The 23,439-nt window shown below is 44.5% G+C and overlaps 1 protein-coding gene across 3 annotated transcripts; it reads right to left on the bottom strand.

Moving 5' to 3' along the window:
- Nucleotides 1–1,899: 1,899 nt before the first annotated feature.
- Nucleotides 1,900–20,362, bottom strand: slc44a1b (solute carrier family 44 member 1b). Of its 3 annotated transcripts, XM_036551394.1 has the most exons (16): nucleotides 20,306–20,362; nucleotides 18,541–18,630; nucleotides 17,615–17,757; nucleotides 12,396–12,532; nucleotides 11,615–11,708; nucleotides 10,873–11,042; nucleotides 10,412–10,501; nucleotides 9,716–9,855; nucleotides 9,135–9,321; nucleotides 8,344–8,512; nucleotides 7,133–7,289; nucleotides 6,819–6,902; nucleotides 6,551–6,688; nucleotides 5,588–5,824; nucleotides 3,475–3,561; nucleotides 1,900–2,478 (listed from the first exon to the last, which is right to left on the bottom strand). In XM_036551394.1, the coding sequence occupies exons 1-16, from the start codon at nucleotides 20,360–20,362 to the stop codon at nucleotides 2,455–2,457; spliced, it is 2,004 nt and encodes a 667-aa protein (XP_036407287.1). In that variant the 3' UTR covers nucleotides 1,900–2,454. The 3 variants fall into 3 exon arrangements, with proteins under 3 accessions (XP_036407287.1, XP_036407285.1, XP_036407286.1); XM_036551392.1 differs by lacking the exon at nucleotides 1,900–2,478 and having other exon boundaries at nucleotides 3,218–3,561; XM_036551393.1 differs by lacking the exons at nucleotides 1,900–2,478; nucleotides 20,306–20,362 and adding an exon at nucleotides 19,330–19,622 and having other exon boundaries at nucleotides 3,218–3,561.
- Nucleotides 20,363–23,439: the final 3,077 nt, after the last annotated feature.

The raw sequence follows: 23,439 nt of genomic DNA, 5'->3' as shown, positions 1-23,439 counted from the left end.
CTGTACAGTGCGCCTGACTGGCCTTTCTGAATAGCTGCTGGAAGGTTCACTTTGGCAAACAGAACGATGGGGTCAGTCTGATCCACAGACAGACAAGGCCTGGAGAGCTTTCAGTCAGTACTGTTCCTGTCGCAGGGGTGACAGCGGAGTTCTCTGGAACGTCCTGTCTCACAGTCTCTCATTCTGGACAAGTGTCCTCCTGAGAATGAGTTCTTTTCATATCTAGATAAATGCTGATTATTATGACTACTGATCGAGACATATTCGTTAATCTTCGTGTGACACATTTTAAGGGTGAATGTGTCACTGTGAAGGTTCCTTATTTTAAGACATCTAAAATTTCCATGTTCCTTTGGTCATGTAGTACATCATTATCATACATGACCAAACTTCAGACATCTTTAACAATAAATTTTCACAGATATTTTTTTTTTATCATAGTGGTGTTCAAATGTATATCATCTATTAGTGCAATTCTTAACATGCGCAAAAGAGTTTGGTGGCAAATGTATTTCCATTACACGCTTTTCAAGCTGCATGCTCTTAATATTTCATAGTTACTCAGTAATCTAAGTGTATGATCTGTAAGGGCTCGATCTGCCCAACAAATAGTACCTACAGACAACCGTATTCTTTTTTTTTCACTTTTGCAACTGAATTTTTATACATGATTGACTCGATTCATTTCAGTAGTAGAGGGGACATGCTTTGAATCAAAGCCACTGAAAGACATTAAATGAATGTGTTTGAGTGAATGAGTGGTGAATCAGCTTGTAGCAACTGTCCCCCCAGTAACAACATCGTGTCACATGACTCTCTGGACTACCCAATCAGAGAGGGCACCACAGTCTGGGCTGAGGTGAGCCTCTCCACTCCAGGCTGATTGAGAATGAATGGCAAAAGCTCTCAGAGCTTGTGCTTCAGTCATAAAACAATGTCCATTTCTCCAAAATGTTGCAATTCCAATCTGTTTTCAACAATTATATTTTCATCATTATGTTTTCATCAGTAAAAAACAGAAACAAAAGAGGACTCAACTAAATTAAGAGCCTTTTGATTAGCCTTGCAGAATAATGTTCTGATTCATTATTTACCAGAGATTCAAAACTCAGCAACAAAGCAATGCGCTAGGTCATATCAAATCAGTCTTTACAAGCATTGGATGCGTTGTGCCTGAGCCTACCTCTGAGTTAAGGCAAACTGCACAGGGTTACGTTGGCTGTGTCATCATGCCAGAGTTCTGCATTTCACCATTACAAACAGGCTCTATAGCTGTGGTGAGATCCAGCAGGGGGCGTCGCCTACTGAACCAGTTAAGGCAAGGTGCAAGTTTGTGTACCCCTCCACTCCTCCTCCCAATGAGATCCATTTGTTCCACAGTTCAGCTGAAGAGTTTTTTTATAAAGGTTGTGTACAGTCTCAAGGAATTTAGTGCAAGTAGGAAGACTATTTCGTAATGATGCCTGCTTCCGATGTTCTGCCCTCACTTGTCTCAAACCTCTGGGTTCACCGCAGCTTAGAGAGTGAGCAATCAGAGGCCCCTATACAACTCCGTAGCATGGCCATAACGTCCTACCATTAACAATGATACGGCTGTTCACTGTACTACTGCCGGTGAACCTCTGCAGGTGTCTAAATGTAGTGTGTAAGGCTATAGTGACATTTCCTTTGTTGGGATGTTACCATAACGAGCGGTTGCCCTAACCGAATAGAATTTGGTCCATCTGTGGGGAGTGCTGGCCACCCATATACCCACTATTTTCGGGGGACGCAGTGCTGGAGAGTGTTGATTTGAGCACCGTCCCAGGACAGCCTACCCACCTCTCCTCTCCCTGTGAACAAGCAGTTTTACCATGATCTCTGCCTACTGACTGCCGCTCCCTCGAAAGCTACAGTCAAATCTCTGCTAATGCATGATGTCAGTGAAGTCTCGTATAAATAAACATGCCACTGTGTACCATAACCCCCCTCCCTCCCCATTCAAATAAAAATCGAACAAAATCCAGTACGGTACATTAGTGCCAACAGAACGTGATAAGAGCTCATTTACAACGTACACTAGTTTCAGTGGCTGATATCAAAAACATTTCAGTGATGGTTTTACTTCGGCATGGGCTGACTCTTGCACTGAAGGCAAATCTAAATGGTACTAAAGTGGTACTGACACCTTACATGATGAACAACCCAGTCCAAAGTGATTCTAGACATTTTAGTACTGCGTCTGACTAAAGGACAACTTCGTTTTAGTCGTATAAAAAAGGACATCACTACGAAAATGCATCAGCTGTTAAAATAAGCAGAGCTTCAATATAAAGTGCTTCATTACGTAGAGTTATTATACAGTTTCTTATTAAAATATTGTATTCCCTGGAGTGAAAGCATAGTAAACATGTTACACATTGGTAAAAATAAACATTTGGAATGTCTACAAAACGTCCCAATAGGTGATTTTGGTCAAGCTGAACTTGTTCCAGGAGCCTGGAAAACAAAGTGACCACGTCTTACTCCAAGCACTGCGAAGAGCTGCGAAGAAGCTGTAGTTGCATGCAGCGTATGCAGGAAGCCACTTTCGTGTTAGTGATGGGATGGAATGGAACAGGAAAAATAGGTCCGGTACTGTGTCATAGCAACCGAAGAGGGAAAAAACGAAAATAAAAAATGGAGGAAGGATGGTTGTGAAGTAAAAAGACAGGAGAAAGCTGCTGTGCTCTGCCATTCAGAATCAGTATTCTGGACAGCAGGAAGGCCAAAGCTTCAAGTAAACTCAAGTGCAACACTTACGGCAGCCGCGGGACCTAAATGCTGATATAATGAACTCAGCAGATAATGATGGTGAAAATCCAGGCTATTAACATTGATGGGGAGATGAGTCATTCCTCACATGACTCAACCCCTCACAGGATCGCTCCTTAGACTGCCATGACGCTCATGCTTTCAAACACAGAGGCAGGTGCATGAGTCAGGGCCTTCGTTTTGAGGTCATTTCACACACACTCTCATTTCACACTTTATTATCTGTGTTCATCCTTGTTTTTTTCTTTTTTTTTCCTGAAAGCACGATGGTGAAAAGGCAACAGAATGGGTCAAAAACAAAACATCAAGAACAGAACACAACAAAAAAACAGCCAAACACTTCAGGTTCAAGACAGTCACGATAAAAAAACAGGCAAAAATGAAAAATTCTGACAGAAAAAAAATATTTTTTTCAAGGGCAGAAGAAATGGGGGAAAAAAATGGAAAAGTGGCAGGATGGTGCGGTACGTGTTAGCATGCGGCGACAGGGGTGGACTGGAGCAGTGAGAGGAACAGGAAGAGCGTGGAGGTGGGCAGGCAGACAAACAGGAAGAGGATCATGTCCTCGGTCAGGCACAGGACCAGACCGTGCTCGGACATGGTCCAGTCGACGAACACACAGATGAGCAAGTAGTAGAGGTGGAACTCCTGCAAGACGTCGAATTCGACACTGCCACTCACCATTGGCTTCACCTCCGTCTCGGTGGAGTCTTCCGGCCGGGCCCGCGCCCGCTCCGGTACCGATTTCCTGCTGTTCTCAACAAACTCCTGCATGGGGAAGAACCAAAGCAGTGTCACCCCACTGCTTTCACCACAAGAATAGCGCCGGTCCCTGCAGGTCTTTTGACTTGGTCTTCATTTGCGTGTCGTCTCTGCACTCAATCTAGTTAGTACCTCCACATTTTTAAATAGACAACAGAGCCAGCTATCCAAATATGAAATGTGACAGACATGGTAGAGGGTACTTCTCGGGCCAACATTAGCTAGTTAAAATGTCAAATCAAGCTGAATCCTCCCACGACAGACACATATGCATTGCACTGTCATAAGTTGATTTTGATTGGACAACTAGAAATTGTACAGAGATGACCAATACAAGTTCACGACTGGAATATAACAGCGGGGTTCTAACACTGACTTACAGTAACCTGATCGGAGCTGGAATATAAAGCGTTTGTATTTGGGAATCTTGAGTTTTACGAGGGCTCTCTGACTAACATAGCTGGCTGTGACAACTTTTTTATGCAAAATGCACACGCCAGATTTGCTAGTGACCCTGCAACTTCTACCCACATTTGCAGGCTGGCGGGTGTTAATTTCGGACCCCGTTACCGTGCTATGGAAAACTATGCCACGGAATACTATCGACTGGGTCGGTTTTAATTGCTACTTTTTAACTACACCTACGGCAGCATTTAAAGTTGCACAGAATAATCAATGCTGGGATCTTCTTGCACTCAGGCAGCAGTCCTGCGGTAGTCTTTTTACTCAGACCCAATCCCACACTCCTGCTTCAAACCGCACTCTGTGTGATGGATAAGGGCTCTCAATTAGGCCTCTGATCTTTCCATTGATCTTATCCATAATGCATCTGCCTGCCCCAGCTGTTCTCTCACAAGCATGCAATGCATTATACATTCATCCGAGCTCTGCTCAGAGAGGAAGCGTTCCGGGCTGAAAACACTGCCTGCGATTTCTGCAAACACTTACCCAAAAGGCTGTTCAAGGTTGCGCGGTACATGAAAATGAGAGCCGACGGTCGAGGGCATCAAGAATTATGATATCTGAAGATATCGGCCAATGCCATTTCCATACCAAAGATTGCTTTATAATATGTAAATGAAATTAAAAAAGCCCTTAACTGGAAACGGTGAACTGCTATCAGTATTCATACTATTTGTAATAACACACCGAGTTATGAGTGCTTTTTTTCTGGGTTATTTTGACAACAGGAATGGCAGCACTGCCTAATCCTCATGACTGAGGAGAGCAAGGTGATCAAATTCAAGGGAGAGATGAGTACTTGCTAACGAGGGAGTGGAAGATCCTGTCATTTGGCAGTGAGGCAGTGAAACTTGCTTCCCTTTGATGGGAAAACTCAAATTAGTTGTGTATTTGTGGTATGAGCAGAAAGGATTTTGCGTGACTGTTTAGTAATCTGACATAAAACAGGGAAATACTAATCTCCCTCCAAAATGTGGGATTTTCCTAATCCGATTAAACATTTTCTTTAGATTTTTTTTCATATTTTTCCCCCAAGCAGTACAGCTAAAGTAGTAGTAGTCATTTCTGTTTACATGGGGGTCCTCTGAAAATAAAAACTAAAGTGAATCCCTATGATGCATCTGTACAATCTCTAATGCAAATGTTGCCATCAGCCCTACAAACACATATTCCTCCTTGCAGAGCTAGTCACCCAGTCTAGAGCCAAGTCTGTACTCAGCCAGTCATCAGGGCATGAAGCTCACAAACAAGCACACTAAGACATACACATGCACACAGACGCATATACAGACGTACACACAAAGACACGCGCACACACACACACACACACACACACACACACATGCACACAGACGCACATACAGACGTACACACAAAGACGCGCACACACACAGACACAAACACACACAGACACGCACACACAAAGACGCGCACACACAAAGACGCGCACACACACAGACACAAACACACACAGACACACACAAAGACGCGCACACACACACAGACACAAACACATGCATGCGCACACACACACACACGCACACTGCACCGCTGCCTGACCGTGGCTCACCATGAGGGCCTTGTCCATGTAGAACTCCTTGCCGGGGCTCCCGTCGTTGTATTTGGTATCGATGGCGAAGCAGAGGAACAGGACGTCCACCACGATCTCGAAGATGGAGAGGAAGCAGTGCGCCACCAGGAAGGCGAACAGGCAGACGATGACGAGGGGCAGCACCCACACCGTGTAGTCACTCTGGTAGTTCAGCGCCATGACCCCCGCGAAGGCCGTGCACGACACGATCAGCACCTGAACGTGCAGATTCACACAGTCATTAACACAGCAGCGGCTTTCAAAAAATACCATGCCAAGCCATAAACAGCAAAACCAGTGCCTCTGTTTCTACCAAATTTCTGCCATTTCTTCAAATACTTTTTTAAGACGGTCTTACTAGACTGAATCAGGTTATGAAAAAAAAACAAGATGCAATTACACCAACTACTGTAATAAAACAGATCCTTCCTTAAGCATGGATCAGGACTGAAAAATAAAGCTCCCACGCAATACTAATTGTCAAGTTTTGGCAACACAATTTTTGAGTGTTTAAAGGGTTATTCTAAATCACATCCATTAAAACGCTATTTTTTTATTTTGATCTTTCTCCTCTTTGCAATTTATTGCAACATCCACTGGGGATGTCAGTTCAGTTTAGCTGTACTGTTACATAAAAGTTTAACAGCCAAAAGGCAGCCCTCAGTAACTGAATTTCAAGTATTCAGTTCTTAATATTGTACAACAAACAAAGGCCTTTGTTTCTCATTTTCAGTATCAAACTTCTTTCAAAGGCTTGTCTTCACTTTTGGACCACTAAGGGCATCAAACACAGGCCTTATTTATTACTACTTGCTCAAAGAGGCCTACAATGCCCAAAACCAGAATTCTCTCATGTTATTTAACCCATTTTATTGATGTGGGTTTTTAGTGGGGGAGCACCCACAACCCTGAGATCCGGCAGCCTTAGACATCTCCACTGACCTTCCCGAGAAACAGAACGAAATCCCCCACAGCGTTGATGGCTGCCACCCTCAGAGCATTCTCCACCAGGATCATGAAGGCGTCCCGGGCAGAGGTGCAGAAACTGGTGCTGTTGATGGCTGTGGCTGCGTACGCGTTCTGGAAGGAAGAGGCGCACCGTGTGATTGGCTGTTTTGCTGCAGGGGCAGCAGGGCAGTGTTCACGGCATCCTCAGCAGGCCTGAGAATCTCTCAGATACCAGCACACCAGACCGACGGGACCAACCCACCTGATTCAAATAGTTCAGGCACTTCTCCAAACACCACAGGCAGCAGATGCAAGCTTTCAGCATGCAACGCGCACACGCATTTTCCTACAAACAAGACAAAACGAAGGAGATCGTTGCACCTTATCACAGTTTACATCATTCTATATGTCATAATAAGAACCCCCCCCATATCTCCCTTATAGTCCAATAAAAAACATTCCATGTATCCTGCAGATGAACAATGTTTACTAAGTGCTGGTCCTCTGCAGTAACTGCACCATTACGCATGTGGGATTCGTAACTTCACTGGCCAGCGGCCGCACTCCTCCCCTCACCTTCCCTTTGAGCTGGTTGTGGATATACATGAGTATGAGGCGAGGGATCTTGACCAGCGTGATGATGAAGGCCCCTTTGGCCACCGTGCCCAGGTGGTAGCGGACCAGACGGAACACGGAGGACAGGATGGGGGTCAGCGGCAGTTTGGATTTGTCTCTGTGAATAACAGAGAGGGGCAAGAGGGTGAGAAACTCGTTCTTGCCTGTGCCCCTCTCCCCATACTGGAATACAGAGCACAGCTCCAGCTACCGAACACAGTGGCCCTGAAGGGGCCGGGCGGCGCGTGAGTGCTTTGGAAGGCTACCCTCGCCGTACGTGAATTCTGGCTGAAGCAGAATGGAGCGTGCAGCTGCAAAACAGCTTTGAAATCATTAAATACCGCTTAGATATGCTTGAGCTCATAACGAAACACTGATCTAATTATAACGTTTTCCTGAGGCGGTGAAAAAATAAAAAAAAATTAAGGCAACTACCAAACGAAGCACAGCATTTTTCACCGTCCCACAAGACTTTGAGTGATTAGTCAGCCATGATTTATGGCATTCATTTACGGAAAAAAAAATATGTAGGACAAACTTCATTATGTTTATTATTACATGAACTGTAAGGATAAACTCACAGGCGAGCAGTTTCTGCAGCACAGCCGTTATCTTAAGGACGGCATGCTCTCCTTGAAACAACATCCCAGAGACAGTAACAACGTGCGATGGATTCTGTGAAACTCCTCTGTCGCTTTCTGTTAGCACTGAGTATAAACATGTTCCTAAATTATTACAGGGAGGATACAGAAAAGGCTAAACTTGGACACAAAAAGCTGTCAGCTCCATTACTGCTACTTATTTGTGTGAGGTCACACTGAAGGGAAAACATTATCAATATGTTATTTAGGAAGTAATTAATGTCATATTCTTCAATTTATTCGTTAATGTTCAATATAGGAGAAACATATTTCTTAATTGATAAAGCTGGGTGTCTTCAGTTTGTCTTCTTAGATATAGCATTAATCAACGAGTAGGATGTTTTGCCCTTGGCTTTCAATAACGACGGCAGCGTTAATTTTTGTAGTGACTTGTACTAGCACAAAAATGTATAGAAAAATCTGTAATCGGCAAAGAGGGTTACCCAGACTCAAACTCCTCACTCAGAAGTTGATTTGGAGCTGCACTGCTCTTATACTGGAATCCTTATAGTGGATTTCATCTTGGCTCACCTGGTGAAGTAGTAGGTAACCACCGCTCCGGCAACGGTCATCTGCTGGCAGGCCAGGATGAACTCACTGATCCAGATCAGCCCCACCGCGTGGTACCAGCTCATGTACTGCAGAGGCCCAGAGAGGCGGAACTCCACCAACCCCGTCTCCTCGTTCTGGACCGGGTTCCCTGTGGCCACACAACACAGACCCAACCCATGACCACAGAGAAGCTGCCACAACAGAGACTCCAATGAAACCTGTTGATGCAAGTTAAGCCATGGCTTAAACTGAAGACCTGCTAGAAGGCAAGAAATGATATATTTGTTCAGTCCATGTTTTTCTCTGCTATTTGTAATGGTAGCATGTAGTGCACTCTGGATCTGAGGCCTGTGGGTTTGAAACCCAGATGGGACAACGTTTTTTTTCACCTTTCAGCATTTGACCTCAATTGCTCCAGAGGAAAATCAGTGTCATAAACAGGTGATTCTACACTGCTTACATTTGAACACATTTCTGAGTCGCCAAACATAAGACATGAAGCAGCATTGCGTAACAATGGTAAGTAACACCAGGCAACACGACTTTGACATGACTTTGAAATTGACTTTGACATGTTGAGCCGGTGTGATAAGTCTCGGCTTCCAGCATTCTCAGGTCTTATCAGGCCTATCTACCAATTTCAGAATGACACCCCTGAGCAACACATCTGTCCCTTCGATCACTAACGCTTGCAGCATAGCTGAGAGCCAGACAGAGGCCTGCTGTTCTCTGCTGATCTGGTGATATTATTCCTCCCTCTAACTCCTCACCAGTGGTGCCAAGGAAGAGCAGCACCATGATCCAGTAGACCCAGAAGAGCATGAGGGCCAGGAAGGTCCAGAAGGGCTGGAGCACCAGTAGAGGCAGGTGGATGAACACCTTCCCCGCCACGTGGAACAGGGCGATGGTGAGCGTCACTCGCTTCCTCATAAAGAGCATGAGCAGCAGCAGGATCACCTGATCGAGGGGGGCAAAAATGAGCGCCTCGCACGCAGAAGGGTTCGTCATTCCTTAAAGTACAGCCATAAGTCTGACACAAGACCTAGAGTCCGCTCAAAGAATCGTGATTGTGACATCATTGTGATGATGTCATGGCAACAGTCCATGGTGGCCACCCCTCATCAGACTACTACACTATGGTATTCTGTACTATCAAACTATACTTACAAAATATATGTGGAACAATGAGGGAACAATTACAGAAAGCATTCACTTTCCCACTTTAACATTTTAACAAATTATTCACTATAAGAATAAAAAGGTACGTGATAAATTAACTTAGCCAAACTCATTTCCTTCTTTCCTTTTCTTTAATTAACAGGGTCCGGCCATGAGCTCACAGGGATCCTACCGTGAACACAGTGGCAGCGATGGCATAGATCAGCAGGGCTTGGGTGTTGTCTCTGGTTGACTCCTGCTCTTCTTTAGCTACGGTTTCGTTCTGATTCAACCTGTGATCAATGTACAACCACCACAGGACACTCGTGCCACCTGAAACAGAAGGAGAAATTCTCATGCCATTGCACTTCACTTTCATCATGTGGGTAATGAAAACGAAAATAAAAATATGCAGATGAAAAATATGCAGTGTTTCAGCAAATATTTTGTCAAGTGGAAGAGAGCTGCCATGTTTTAATATTTTCGCTTATCCTGGTTCAAAGGTTTAATTATGCAGATTTTTTTAATGTTCCACATTAAAATCAGAAATTCAGAAGATAAATGAACAAACTTGTAATTAGTGTCTGTTGACTGGAGTGAAGAAACTGTAAAAGTGTCACAGCTGGTCCATTGTTAAGGGAGCTAATGCGATCTGATTCTGCTTGATAACTAATGTACACTGGCGACTCTAATTATTTCTGAACATACACAAAAAAACCTCAAAGGATTAATTATGTAAAACAAATCATCAAAGTTACACTCCAACTCAATTAAAACACTTTCGTTTAAAAAGTCATGAGTACTGGACTTATAATCAGCAACCAGGAGAGAGAGAGACCCACTGAAGTGGTGAGAAAATCTGGGAGGTTTTGGCCAGAAGTGAACTCACCCAGGGATCCCAGGACCACAAGGGCAGTGAGGATCCAGACCAGCACAGCAGAGATGTAGCGGATTATCACCATCAGGAGCATGGAGAGCACTGGAGGCAGCCAGACAGACGGACGGACAGACAGATCGAGAGAGTGGTGAAAGGACAGCATAAACACTGAAAATACTACATATAGATGAACTGATCACCGGCACATGTCACAAGTGCAGGGTTTTTCCCACACAGCCACATGTGGCTATAGCTTCTTCTTTACCCTATTATAATCCAAAGTTCTGCAACGCATTACCCAAATGATTACTCAATTACTTTGAAGACACGAAAAAAAAAACAGAAACAAACATTGATCAGTACTGAATCCCCCTCCAAAGTGCAAAGTAAGCAGAACCTCTGAGTTTTTTAAATAACGATGGACAGTAATGATTGGGGGCCTAAAAGGCTTGGCAGAGAGGCACGCTAGCTACCTAGTGCCAGGAGACACAGCCCCACGATGATCTCCTTGCTGGCCATCACCCCGGCGATGAGCTGGTGCAGCATGCTGTTCTCGCTAACGAAGGTGATGAGGGCTTCGGCGAATTTGGAGTAGCAGGAGATATCCACAGGGGTACATCGGTTGAACAGTGGTAGAGATTTACTGCGAAGGGGAGAAATCATATTCACAAAATAAAACAGGAGACCGGGGTCTGACAGCAAACACCAGACATATCAACAGTGACTTGGCATCTTTAGCAGCTGGCATCCACAACACCTCAGACATCAACAGTGGACTCAGGAGCTCCTAAACAAGGACGTACGGAGAATGGACGCGCTGCAGGAGCCAAATATCTGGTCATAACATAAAATATCTATGCCTGACCTCCAAGTGATAAACCTTAGATATAAACCAACATGGAGGCGAGAGGAAATCATGCAGGATGAAGCAGAAAGAAAAATAGTCAGCTGTTTAAAAATCACACAAGACAACAGTCATAGGGCATTGGAGATAGAAGCTCAAGAAATAAGATGTATGGCTCACCTCATTTATATTTACAGTATTGCTATGGTCCGACTACCCTCACACAGGTAACTCTCAACACCCTTATCAACTCTTAAGGAGTAAATGCTGCATAACTAACTGACTGTGCCATAATCTTCAATTTAGCCTGATTAGGGCTCGTGTTTAATCTAGGGTTTAGCTCTCTAATCTGTTTAAGCATTGTTACATACCTCGCTGGAACCGGAAGTTTGGGACATTTAGTGGTTCTCTCGTGATGGCTGGGGTATCTATGCGGAGGCAGCTCATAGGAGCAGAGTTCAGACCCTAGAAATAAAAAACACAAAACAGACGCTTTCATAGGCTGCCCACTGCTCTCAGCACAGCCCTCACCGATGCACTGCTACCACATGGGCACACATTCTCACAAAACGATTCTGGGGTGCCCCTGGAGCAAACAACCACACCGAGCTGTGTTAAACAACCCAGGATGTATAATTACGGGATGCATCGCAAACCAGAGTGTGGGATTTCAGTGTGAAGCAAGTACTGGCGGCCCTGGGCACACACACGGCCCTGGCGGATTCAGGAGCGATGAGCAGGGACAATTGACATCTTGCAGCAGGAGACCTAAATGGCGTCTTTGTTCAGAGCCCCCCCCCCTTTCTTTGGGACTGGGGCGTAGACAGTGCCAAACTCTGTGAGCGTGTGAGGGAGCGACAGAGTGACCGAGTGCGGGACAGGGTGAGGCAATGGCGTGTGACGTCACTGTCATCTCACCGCTTGTGGAATCTTTGTCTCTCCAAACGGACGGGCAGCCTGTGATTCACCACCACCGCACGACCGGGCGCATCTGCGATAACGGCCCACTCTACAGGACACAGGGGCCCCTTGATTAACGCACCGAGAAGTGTCTGCGGAAGGCACTTCGCCCTCCCTGTCCACACAGCGGTGCGGTGATTTCGGATGCACAATCACGCTCCCAGGCTCACCGCTGGTGGAAGAGGGTCTCACCGTTTGTCATCGCGAACCTCTTGACATCCGCATACGTCTTCAGCTCCGTGTCCGGACAGCTGGACACACACAGGGCCATGGACTTGATCCTCCTCTGCACAATATCAATGTTGCATGGGTCCAGGAAGAAGACATACCTGAGGACAAATTACAGGGAGCGAATATGATCAGAGAGCAAAGTGGCGACACTAAGCAGACGCCGCGTGTCAATGAGTTGGAGTCTTTTTCCATTCAGTCACAGGACAATTTAACTGAGACAAACATAAGCATGTACAATTCTAAATTAGACGCTAGAAAGTTCTCTGGGAGGACCCTGTGCAAGTCTTTGCCAAAACCGAGGAACAAAAGTGGCTGTGGCACCCTGGGCACACTCCCATGCGCCTGTGCCTGCCTTTCACTGCAGAGCGGGCAGACAGCCCACGCGGAGAAGCACGGGACACTGTCCTGCACGGTAAACACATCTGCAGGCCGTCCAACCCACGAAACAATGCTTAATATTACAGCATAAGCTGTGCTGTGCACTGAGTCATACTGAGCAAAAAAAAAAAAAAAACAAAGAGTCGTTCATGAGGGGCCTGTTTAGGAAAAAAAAAAATGAGAACAGCAAGCCAGTGAGCAGACAAATGGGCCAGGTTTGGTACCCAGACGAACGTAATAATGCAGTCAACGTGTCACATCTCCACCACCATTCTGCTGCAGTCTGGAATGATTTTAAGCAGAGTGCCGTGCAACAAGTATCTTCTGAAGTTCAGCATTAAATCCCAATATCCAGAACTGAAAACAACTGTCACTGGCCTGACATTCCCAACCATGCACACACAAGAACTAGCTATGCACATATTTTAAGGCTACTCTAAACAAATAATTGGACAGAACAAAAAAACCTAGCAATTGCAGTACGCCTACAAGTAGACCTTTTTGATTTAGTTGGAGAGCATCATCTTGGAAATGCTTAACTGCGTAGGTTGGACAGCTCCTCCTAAGAACTACAGCGCTTGTGAAAGAATATTGTGTTTTTGAAGCCAGATGCTTGCAATGTTTCTTAATCAGAGCAGTTTTGATCAAATCAAAAATATTCTTTCACATGAAAACTGTAGTCCTTAGAAGTTGCTGTCCAAATCCATCCATGCACGCGCACACACACGCTCACACACGCACGCACGCACGCACACACACACGCACACACGCACACACACACGCTCACACACACACGCAAAAGCGTACTCCCTGAGCCCACAGCTGCCCGATTTCCTCTAATCGACTGCGCGTCTGCATTGGCAGGGAGATGCCGAGCAAACCCAGACTGACAGGCGTGCAGCTCTTAATTGAATCTGGCGACAGCTGTCCCTCAGCAGAGCCGTGTGTTAGCCGCTTGCGCTCGGGTGAGGAAGGCCCCTCGGTCAGCAGCATGGTCTCCCCCCCCCGCCGCCCTGGGGCTGCCTCATTCCTCATTACCTCCCCCTGTCAGACCCAGAGCTCCGCTCGCTGCAATCCCGGAGTCGCCAGGCTGTAATAGTCTGTCTGCAGGCACCTTCTCACCAGCAATTACACCGCCTGTTTTGCAGGCCAACTTAAATCCATAGTGACCCCCCAACTCCGCCGGGGGTTACCAGGCTCGCTTTCAAAAGATGGTTGCTGCGGTGGAAGGGCTGTCAAGTCGTTCTAATGAACCACATAATTACTTGCTGAACAGGTAATTAAAGACTCAGAAACCAAACCTGAAAGCACAAGAGGCCCTCTAAGATAAAAGCAGTTCAAGTACTGGTTGGAATCTCTCTACAAGTAGAGCGCCCTCATTGTTTACTAACAGCCTTTTTGACAAACTCATGCCTGAACATACAAGATCAACTGTGGAAATCATTATTTCTCCTCAAATGAATTATGGGCATGTTGTTGACACTAACAACACAACATAAATTAATATCACTAATAATCAAATGTATCCACATTCCTACTACAAGAACTTTGTGCATCCACTGCTGGCATACACGACACGGAGGTAAGGCTTCATACAGTGTTTTACCAGGGTGTGATACTCCTCCTTGGCAATTTTTGACCATTTCCCTTGGAACAGAAGCTCTGCAGTTCTTCTGAATTTCTGTACCCACAAGCGAACCACAAATTATCAGAGGTCTGGAGATGGCAATGCCTAGTCCAGCACAATTATCTTTCAGTTTTTTTAGGGTTTTTTTTAGCCAAAGCTTAAGTCTACCTGCAGGGCAGAGTCAACGTTTGAATACATATTTCCCTTGTGTCTGAAAAGTGCACTAATACCACTAGATGTTAATAACTCCCGAAAGAAAACAGATCCACCTACGGAATTGCCATCTTTCAAAAAGGGGATGACATTCTTATTAAAATGAGCACCTTCTGGCACCACAGCTGCTACTGATGAGTATCTCCATAAAGCTATATTTCTGTTACATCTGAGAAGGAAGCATAGTTTCAACTGTCACTAAGATGCAGCAGGGGACAGATCTGTGCCAGTCGTTTTTGTGTTGTGGCTTCTGAAGCAGCTTTTTCCCTGCATCTCTGCAAGACACATCAGGCTCCCAGACTGCATACCTTCAACTGTAGGTTTTGAGATATCGCATCTCAAAGATGGTAGATTTTCTTTGGAAGAAACAACCAATTGCTACCCATGAGGATGTAAAACTGTGTCATAAGAAGGTCAAAACTCAGCAGCCTTAAACTTCTTGAGAGGGGATGCTATAGTGGACAGTAGTAGGTTAAGCTTCATATGGCTTCTTATAGCCATCCTCTGCCTGAAAGTGGAACCTGAGGATGACGTGTGGGATCAGTACGTAAGGGATCCAGTGCAGGGGGCCCCCACAGTGAGTGAGTGTGTGTGTGTGTGTGTGTGTGTGTGTGTGTGGGGTCGGGCTCTGTTACAAGAAGTTGGCCCTGGAAGTCGGCTTTGGTGAGGGGGCTGAAACTGAAATCAACCCATCATAACTGTATATAACCTAACACATAATATCAACATAGTTAGAAAACTAAAATTTCAAACTGCAAAGGCCCCCTTCCTGAACTTTGTGAAGGGTTTGGGGGGGGGGGGGGGGGGGGGGGGGGGGGGGTGTTGGGATTTTGAAGAATGCTGCATGAGGACCATGAAATATGCCAAAATGGGCCAGACATTTGCAGAACGTGCCATAACTTTAGCCACCGTGACGATTATTAATGGGTTACTTCTTTGCGTAACCTCATTTTATACCCAGGGGTAGCACAGGTGTCTGAAGCTGATTGTCCAGACAACAGAATGTTAAAACAAGGTTTTTTTTTTTTTTACTGTATCTTGCTTCAGCAACCTGAATAATTTGGATCATTGGGTTCCTTGAAAGACACATCGTTCTTCAGGAAACAAACAAGTAGTGTTTTCTGTTGAATTCTATTCTTGTCATCTAACAAGAGAATAAACATGGAAGGAACTGTATATGAAGCACCTGTAAACAAAACCATACATGCAAATGTCTACATCCCTACATATCTTAAGCAGCGAGTTAGAGTTAAACATTGGTGCAGTCAAGTGCACAATCTATTCTGTACCAGCTGTTCAAGTCATCAGAGAGTTGAGGAACAAACGGAGCATGAATGTCAATGTCGTATTACTAATCACAAAGGGATCAATAGTCAAAACCTTGAAAAAGGCATTTTGCAAGGCTTTGTATTCATTTTCAACAGCTAAGCCCGGAGAAATGGTCGCATTTTGGAGTGACAACCAAACCAGACAAGAAAGACTGAAACATCTTAAACTCCTGTAAATCATTTCTCCTTACAACTCCGTGGGATGTTTGCAGGACTCAAACGCCAAACGACACATTCGCTGTGTGGGTGTGTCAGGGATTCTGCTCTTCCGATTCCTCATTACGGTGAATCTGCATGTTCTGCCATTCGCGGAGATGGGAGAATAACTTCACGGGAGCCGGGCTACATCAGCAGAATGCTAGCGGAACAAAAGTGGAGCAGACAGAACTGCTGTGTGGGGAGAGGGCCCTGCGTTTTTTTGGCTCTGTCTGCAGAATGCAGCTGCTGCTGTCTGAGCGGGCCCCACTCCCCCTCTGGGCGCTAGGAAACAGGGGCTGGCTTGTGCCGACCAGCACCCCTCCAGAACTGCGCACAACACCACCGATGTCACAGACTGACACAGACCACTCAGCGGAAAACAAGCGGGGGGCTGTCCAAACGGCTCCTGTCGAAATGCCCCCCGAGTTCATCAGTCGAATTGTTCCATAAGCCGCGGGCCGCTGCAAAGCGTGTCCCAGTTTTGACACACAGGATTAACTAGACTAACATTCGAGCAGCCGCCCTGACTATCTCAGCAAACTCATTCATCATTCAGAGGACATAAAAACAACGCTCCATGTGCATGTCAAGGATGATCATAACAACACTGATCTTGACACGAGCCACAGAGCGCCTAGGCAAAAAGCTCCTCCGAGACAAGGCACAGAACACAGATCTGCACACAGACAACATGAACGGTGGTTTTTGCACAGGGTGTATGGCCACATAATTGCAGGCTGAAATACAGTGCTTAGATCATACTAACACATCTGAGGCAACAATAAGTATTCTCCAAAGAGGTCTTCTGGTTCTTTCCCATTCCCTCTGAAAACGCAGCACTTTGTGGCAATTTCCACTGTAAAAGTATGCTATTACAAATTAAATCTGACTGTTGATTGATTGAGGTGGCTTTTCCAATCATGTCATTAACTAGCAACACATTGAGTAATTACACATACACTCATGCTCCTGACACACCACGAGAATAAAAGAGACTTAGCTGATGACTCAGAATTCCATGTCATTAGCCAAGCACTAAGAGCACATTACTTTCTTTTTTGGTAAAGCTAATTCAAAGGTAATGCAAATGAAGTGGGCTGAAATACCCATCAAGTCCCAGAGGGTAGCCTCTAATAATTAATGCAAACAGCAAAAGAATACCATCTAGCCTTTCCATGCTGCTGCAAACCTCAAACCTGGAGATGCAGTTTCATAATTCATAGGTAAAAAAAAAACTGGTGCCTCATGTTTCTATTGAAGCCATCATCAAACGTTCACACCTTTTTTTTCCCCGAGCACACAAGCGAAATGCACAAAGAAATCCATCAAAAGTAAGACATGAAATGAAAGGGGGAAACAAAACAATTGACGAGAACAACAAGGCCAATGAGGATGACTTCCTACGAATGGAAGCTGGTGGGGCTCAGGGAACTCACTTTTTGTCAGTGTGGTCCAGGCCGCTGAGCTTGATCCCCTCTATCTGGTCATTCCTCCGGCCGCAGGTGTTCCCATAGCTGTCATATCCGGACACCAGCCTGGAGGCAGCCCCGGTGGCGATGGTAAAGCCACAGATGCCACCCTGAGACAGGCGTCAACGTGCGTTAGTGGACGTGAAGCGGATCATCCTTCTTGTTTCACAATTCCCACAGACTCTCCCAGCGCTGGGTGCTGCCATCTCCAGCCACGCGGCACGCGCACCCAACACAGCTCGCAATGTAACAGGGGGTACCTTTGGTGAACGGATCTCATTAAACCTAATGACCTGTGAAGGTGTTCCATTTTTGGACCTCAGAGTTGCCTAACTTGTGCCCTCCTGACAAAGTTTAGCCTTGCCATTCAGATCAGAACCAAAGCAGATAAAGAAGAGGAAAAAATCTGTATGTAAACTAGGCAAATATAAATTCTTTGCAACGTGAAGCACTGACCACATCTCAAGTGTCTCACAACCTTTATGGCTTTGGCACTGTTAACTGTTCCTAACTAGTAAGTTATTAACCTATGTTGCTCCTTTCATATGAAAGGTTCAGCTAAAGCTGCATCTGTGGCATGTAAGCACATTTTTGTAAGACAAACACCTGCTTTATTCTACAAACCCCTTGAAATGAAGACAACATACACATACTAACTCAGCTGGATCATGATGACTGCTGTACACTACCATTTCTCATGATGGACTCTATACCTGCATAACAAACAGTACATCATTGATTTTGGAATTGTATAGGGATTCCACCTTACTGCACAATTCTGCGATTGATGCTGGTGTATGTGCCATCTGCAGCAAGCTGACACTACAAAAAGTAACTACACAGTGAACACCAAAAATAAAATGAGGTCCAACCTCGGATGAAATTGTACTCACCATGCCAACGCAGAAAACAAGAAATATAAAAAACCATGCGATATCTGTACAACTTCGATCTTCCAAGGGTTTCCATTCTCTCTTTGTCCTCTGTAAAACATAAACACACCATTTGTCAGTAGAGGACTCATTCAGTCAAACTGTCACCAAATAAGGACTACTGATGCTATCGCGCGGAAGTGTTTACATTGATTTGCATTGCGCTGAAACGCCTGAATGGTGAAACTGCATATGCAAAGCCAAACTGTTCTAGCTACAACTTTTTGATGCTGAAAAACGTATCGCTGTAGCTATATTTCGTAAATGTCGTTTTCGTTAGTAAAAGCACATGCCACCCACTGAACGACCTTTGCGACAAATCTCTCGCGCTGAGCGAGGAAACGAGGTCATTTTTGTTTACTAGGCAGCTATATACGGCGCTTTCATAATGAATTTCTACAACAATGCTGAGCTCTCTTCATGCAATTCGACGGCTGACTTTAACAAATGAAGTATCAGAAATATTGATTGGAAAACATATTTAAGACGAATACGGCAATTATCTTTGGCAGATTCCGTTAAACAAAATAATAGGATTAACCTGCAGCGAAGAAGGTCGCTCGCGAAGGAAATCAACCTCATCCTATACTGGAATAGCGAGCTAGCTACAAAACCAGTGCGCAACTGAACATATGAATCCCATCAAACAAGAACAACTACGCTCAACGTGCAAATACGTAACATAGCACGGTGTGCTACGATCTTTACACATTGCCAATGGTGCCGAGGTTGCGGATACCCGCTCCTTACCTCTGTACTACCGCTGCATCCCATTGCAGGCAAGGTTTAGAATCGCGAAGAACTTACACCACACGAGAACAAAAACCCAAACTTGCAGGGAGTTGACGGTATCTGTTTAGCTAGCTACCCTGCATTAATTGCAAGGTACCCACCAAACGATTTGCTAAACAGAAAAGTCATACAATCGGCCAGCCCCCCGCTCACTGCATGCTAATTCTCTGTCTTCTCCCTCCAGGTAAGAAGGATTAATACTTTAGGATTTATCGCGCCACACTTCCTGGTGGATTTTGCAGGTGTAGCCGGAAAAGGAATATTTCAGCCACTCACAACTTGAGCTCCTGCACTCTGCGGTCGAAGGTATTTCTAAGGATGATGGGACACTGGAGGAACCCGCGAGTTTCAATTACCTACTACCAGCAGCTATCCTATGCACTTCAACTAGGTATTGAGTAGTCGTGTGTTTCGAGCATCTGAAAGCACGTTTTAAAAGGGGAATAGAATCCGAAAGGATAAACAGCCTTGTATTTCACATCGCCGCTTCTACGATTGATAAATCTGAACTAACATGATGCCGTATTGCGTTAAACGTGTCACCTTTGTTTACCATCATTCTGTCGGTTCTTTAAAGTTACCATGGTCTGCAGACCTCGTTCGTCATCATTTTACAATAATGCGACACTGTTTTTTGTGTATTTGTTTTAAATAAGAGTTGCTACATTCGCTCAAACTACCCATACAAGCGCAGCCCGATCTATTTTCAGATCGTAAGAAAGCCAGCTCGTTTTGCGATCATCAAACCTGGAACAGACGGCTTCACAAACCAAGGTAAGTCTGGACAGCAAAATACAACACAGTAAACAGCACAGAATCCACGCCCGTCCCGATTTACAAGGTGTCAAGGCTACAAATTACATTCAATTCCGTTTTAGACGGTCCCTAACACTTAGCTGACTGTCGTTGTCAGTCTTCAAAAATAGTTATCCACCTTTCTCCTGGGCCTTGATTGATGGGAACCTGCTGTCGCTCTCTTACGATCGGCCATCTTCTTTGCACTGAGGCATTATGCGTGGGGTATTGCAATGTCCCGAAGAGGCCAGTCAGAGGAAAAAGAGGGGTATTGTTCTATTGTTTTCAGTTGTACCAGGGAGAGCATGAGCATGCTGAAGAGTGTGTGTGTGTCTGCGTGTGTGTGTGTCACTGTCCACTGCAGTCAGGCTTGCAGTGAGAAAACCATGTATATGGTTAGCCTATAACACCTGTCACAGGGCACTGAGTGTGCGCGCATGGAGGAGCTCTAGCAATGCTAACTGGGGGCAACATGAGAATAACAGGTGGGAAGCCTGGTTAAGTTAAATCTGAAAATTACCCAAGTAAAAGTGTCATTTCCACACACGGATTGAGCAGGCGCAGACTAGGTCAACTTGAAACAGATGAATGGGAAATAGTCCTGCTACGACGAAGTAGTGAATGCTGTATTCACAAACTCCTGAGCTACGCTTGCAGATCTTTGTAAAATTGAGGATGACTGCCATCTAGTGGCTGAAAGTGATGCTGACGACATCTACAAATTGATAAACTGGAAGTGGATGACATTCCACATAGCAACCCTAAAAAAAAGAATTTCAGTCTCAAGGTCTTTGTTTCAAAATATTGCGCCCGTGTATCCATCATCTTTATCTTTATCGTTTATCTTTATGCCTTTTTTCCCCAAGTTTCGTAGTCATGAGACAATTTTTTTGTGTGCTGAGTGTTTGAATGCAGTGAGTGCCAAGCCCTGCTGGTCACTGCCAATTCAGATAGGAGGTACTGGCACTCTGCCACCTTGTTTTTGTGGACGCCATCACGTGACAATGGTGCAATGTGAAAGAGGTTGGAGCACATTTCATTTTGCAATGCTGACACTAAAGGAAAAATACATTTTGCAGAAATGCCCTTTTAAAGTTTTCTCACACAAGTGTACAGTCCATAATAATCTGAGTATTTGTTCCTCAAAATAATTGAAAATTATTCTGTGACCCTGGGAGAAGGCAGTTGAAACTTCTGGCAAAGATAACACTGGGACCTCGCATAAAGGCCTCAGTTCATCACAACAGTTTCGTTCCGTAGCCAGTGAGTTTGACAGGGGATGGAACGGTGGCCTCGGGCAGGCTGTGAGTGGAGACCCCCCTTCTGACAATAAATGGTGCAGTGGTGGTCCAGCCATCTTGTTCACTGTGGGCAGCAATCAGCAGGTGCGGGTGCTGTGTGAGCGAGAGGGTAGCAGTGTAGCATAGTGGTAAGGAGCAACTCATAACTGGAAGGTTGCAGGTTTGATTCCTCATTGGGGTACTGCTGCTTAACCTAAAATTACCTCAGTAAATATCCAGCTATATAAGTGAAAAAATGCTAACCTATGTAAGTTGCTCTGGATAAGAGCATCTGCTAAATGCCAATAATATAATGTAATGTAAAGAGAGAAGATGGTGGTTAAAACAGGATAACCAGACAATTTGGGTGCAGTAAGTGTGACATTAGGTAGCCTCAGCAGCGATAAACTATGTGTAGTACTTTATATGGAAGCATACAAAGAGGAAGTGAGCAGAAAGGTTAGGACCCATGGCCGGGAAGGTGATCTGACACTGTCCCGCCCCATTTAGAGCAAGAACCAGCTACAAGCAAAGGTCAAACTATAAATGACACAACAGTCACACCAGAATTTTTTTATATCCACAGGCTGCCCTCCTCTTTGGTATTCAATGTAAAGATAAGATTTTCTGTAAAGATAAGTTTTCGATCTGGATTTAAAAAAAATATTGAGATTGTGCCTGATTCCCTAACAACTCCACACTTCTCCTGTGGGATTCTCATGCTGGTCAATAATGTTGGCTTAATGTTGTTTAGAAGGTTTGAGCATTGAGCTACTTCTCTTGTGCTGGGGGTGACTGTAACGTCACTTGATAGAATGAGCTGACGCAAGTGTTCTGTCGGTTTTAATGTAATGTATACGTAGTTAAACCTGAGCACCTTCTGTATTGACGTGGTGCAGTTTCATTTTTTCCATGGCACACTATTTCAGAAGCAGCTTCTCTTGTATTCAGTTGTGCTATGTGTAGAATGGTACATTGTATAAAAAGATACTGGTGGGAATTATTTCAGCCAGAAAAAAACTGATAAAAAAAACAACATTATAAAAAGTATGGCTACATGGACTCAATAGTTTGAAACAAAGAACATGAAACTGAAATTCTGTGTTCTTTTTGTTGTTGCTATGGGGAAGTATCCTCGATCTTTTTCTCTTGTAGTTGTGCGCCTCAAATTATATTGAACCACTAGAGGGCAGTAATCCTCAATTTACCAGAGGTCTGCGATCATACTGTATCTCGGGAGTTTATGAATGATATTGGAGACCATTCACCACTTCATGGTAGAATGTCTGTTTTTCATTCATGTGTTACAAGTTGATTAGGTGTCCGCCTGCTCAGTCTACTTATGGAAAACACCACCTTTCCTCACTTTAAATGTCATACATTAAATACTATTGTAGGTATTATTGTATCAATAAATAAGAAATAACTATAAACTACAATGACTACACAAATCTGAACAAATATCTGACTGCCACTCATATATAATTGTTTGTGTTCCATAGGGAAGGGGTTACATTCTTTATTGTGTTATTTTTGTTTATTAATATATGTGGAGCAAGAATTTGAAATCATTGTGTCTCAAAATGTCCTATTAAATGTTGATGTGTACTTTTTATAATTTTGTTTGAAATGTTAAACTCTCAGGCAAATGTTTAGATTTGTTGTTGTATTTGTTTAGTTTTTGCAGGCTGACAGATTAGATCATTTTAGAAGGACTTTGAACTCTAACAGGGTACACATTTTTTTATCTACAGTACTGCCCTTGTGAGGAATTATTTCACTCCTTTTGCCATGGACTGCAGGAAAACGAACTATTTGTGTGCACCTGGAGCAATGAAATGCGTGTGGGAGGTAATTACATTCTCATCCTTATAGAAAAGGCATGTTCACCCACATATGCAGGACTCTGTGTACTTTTTTTCATGCTGGGTCTGTACCTGCCACAGCCTGTAAGCCTGTCTGCGAGGAATGGAAAATCACTGTGAATCCTGCC

Source organism: Megalops cyprinoides, chromosome 18 (assembly GCF_013368585.1).
Source record: "Megalops cyprinoides isolate fMegCyp1 chromosome 18, fMegCyp1.pri, whole genome shotgun sequence".
Lineage (NCBI taxonomy): Eukaryota > Metazoa > Chordata > Actinopteri > Elopiformes > Megalopidae > Megalops > Megalops cyprinoides.
This window is presented reverse-complemented; position numbering and strand designations above follow the sequence as displayed.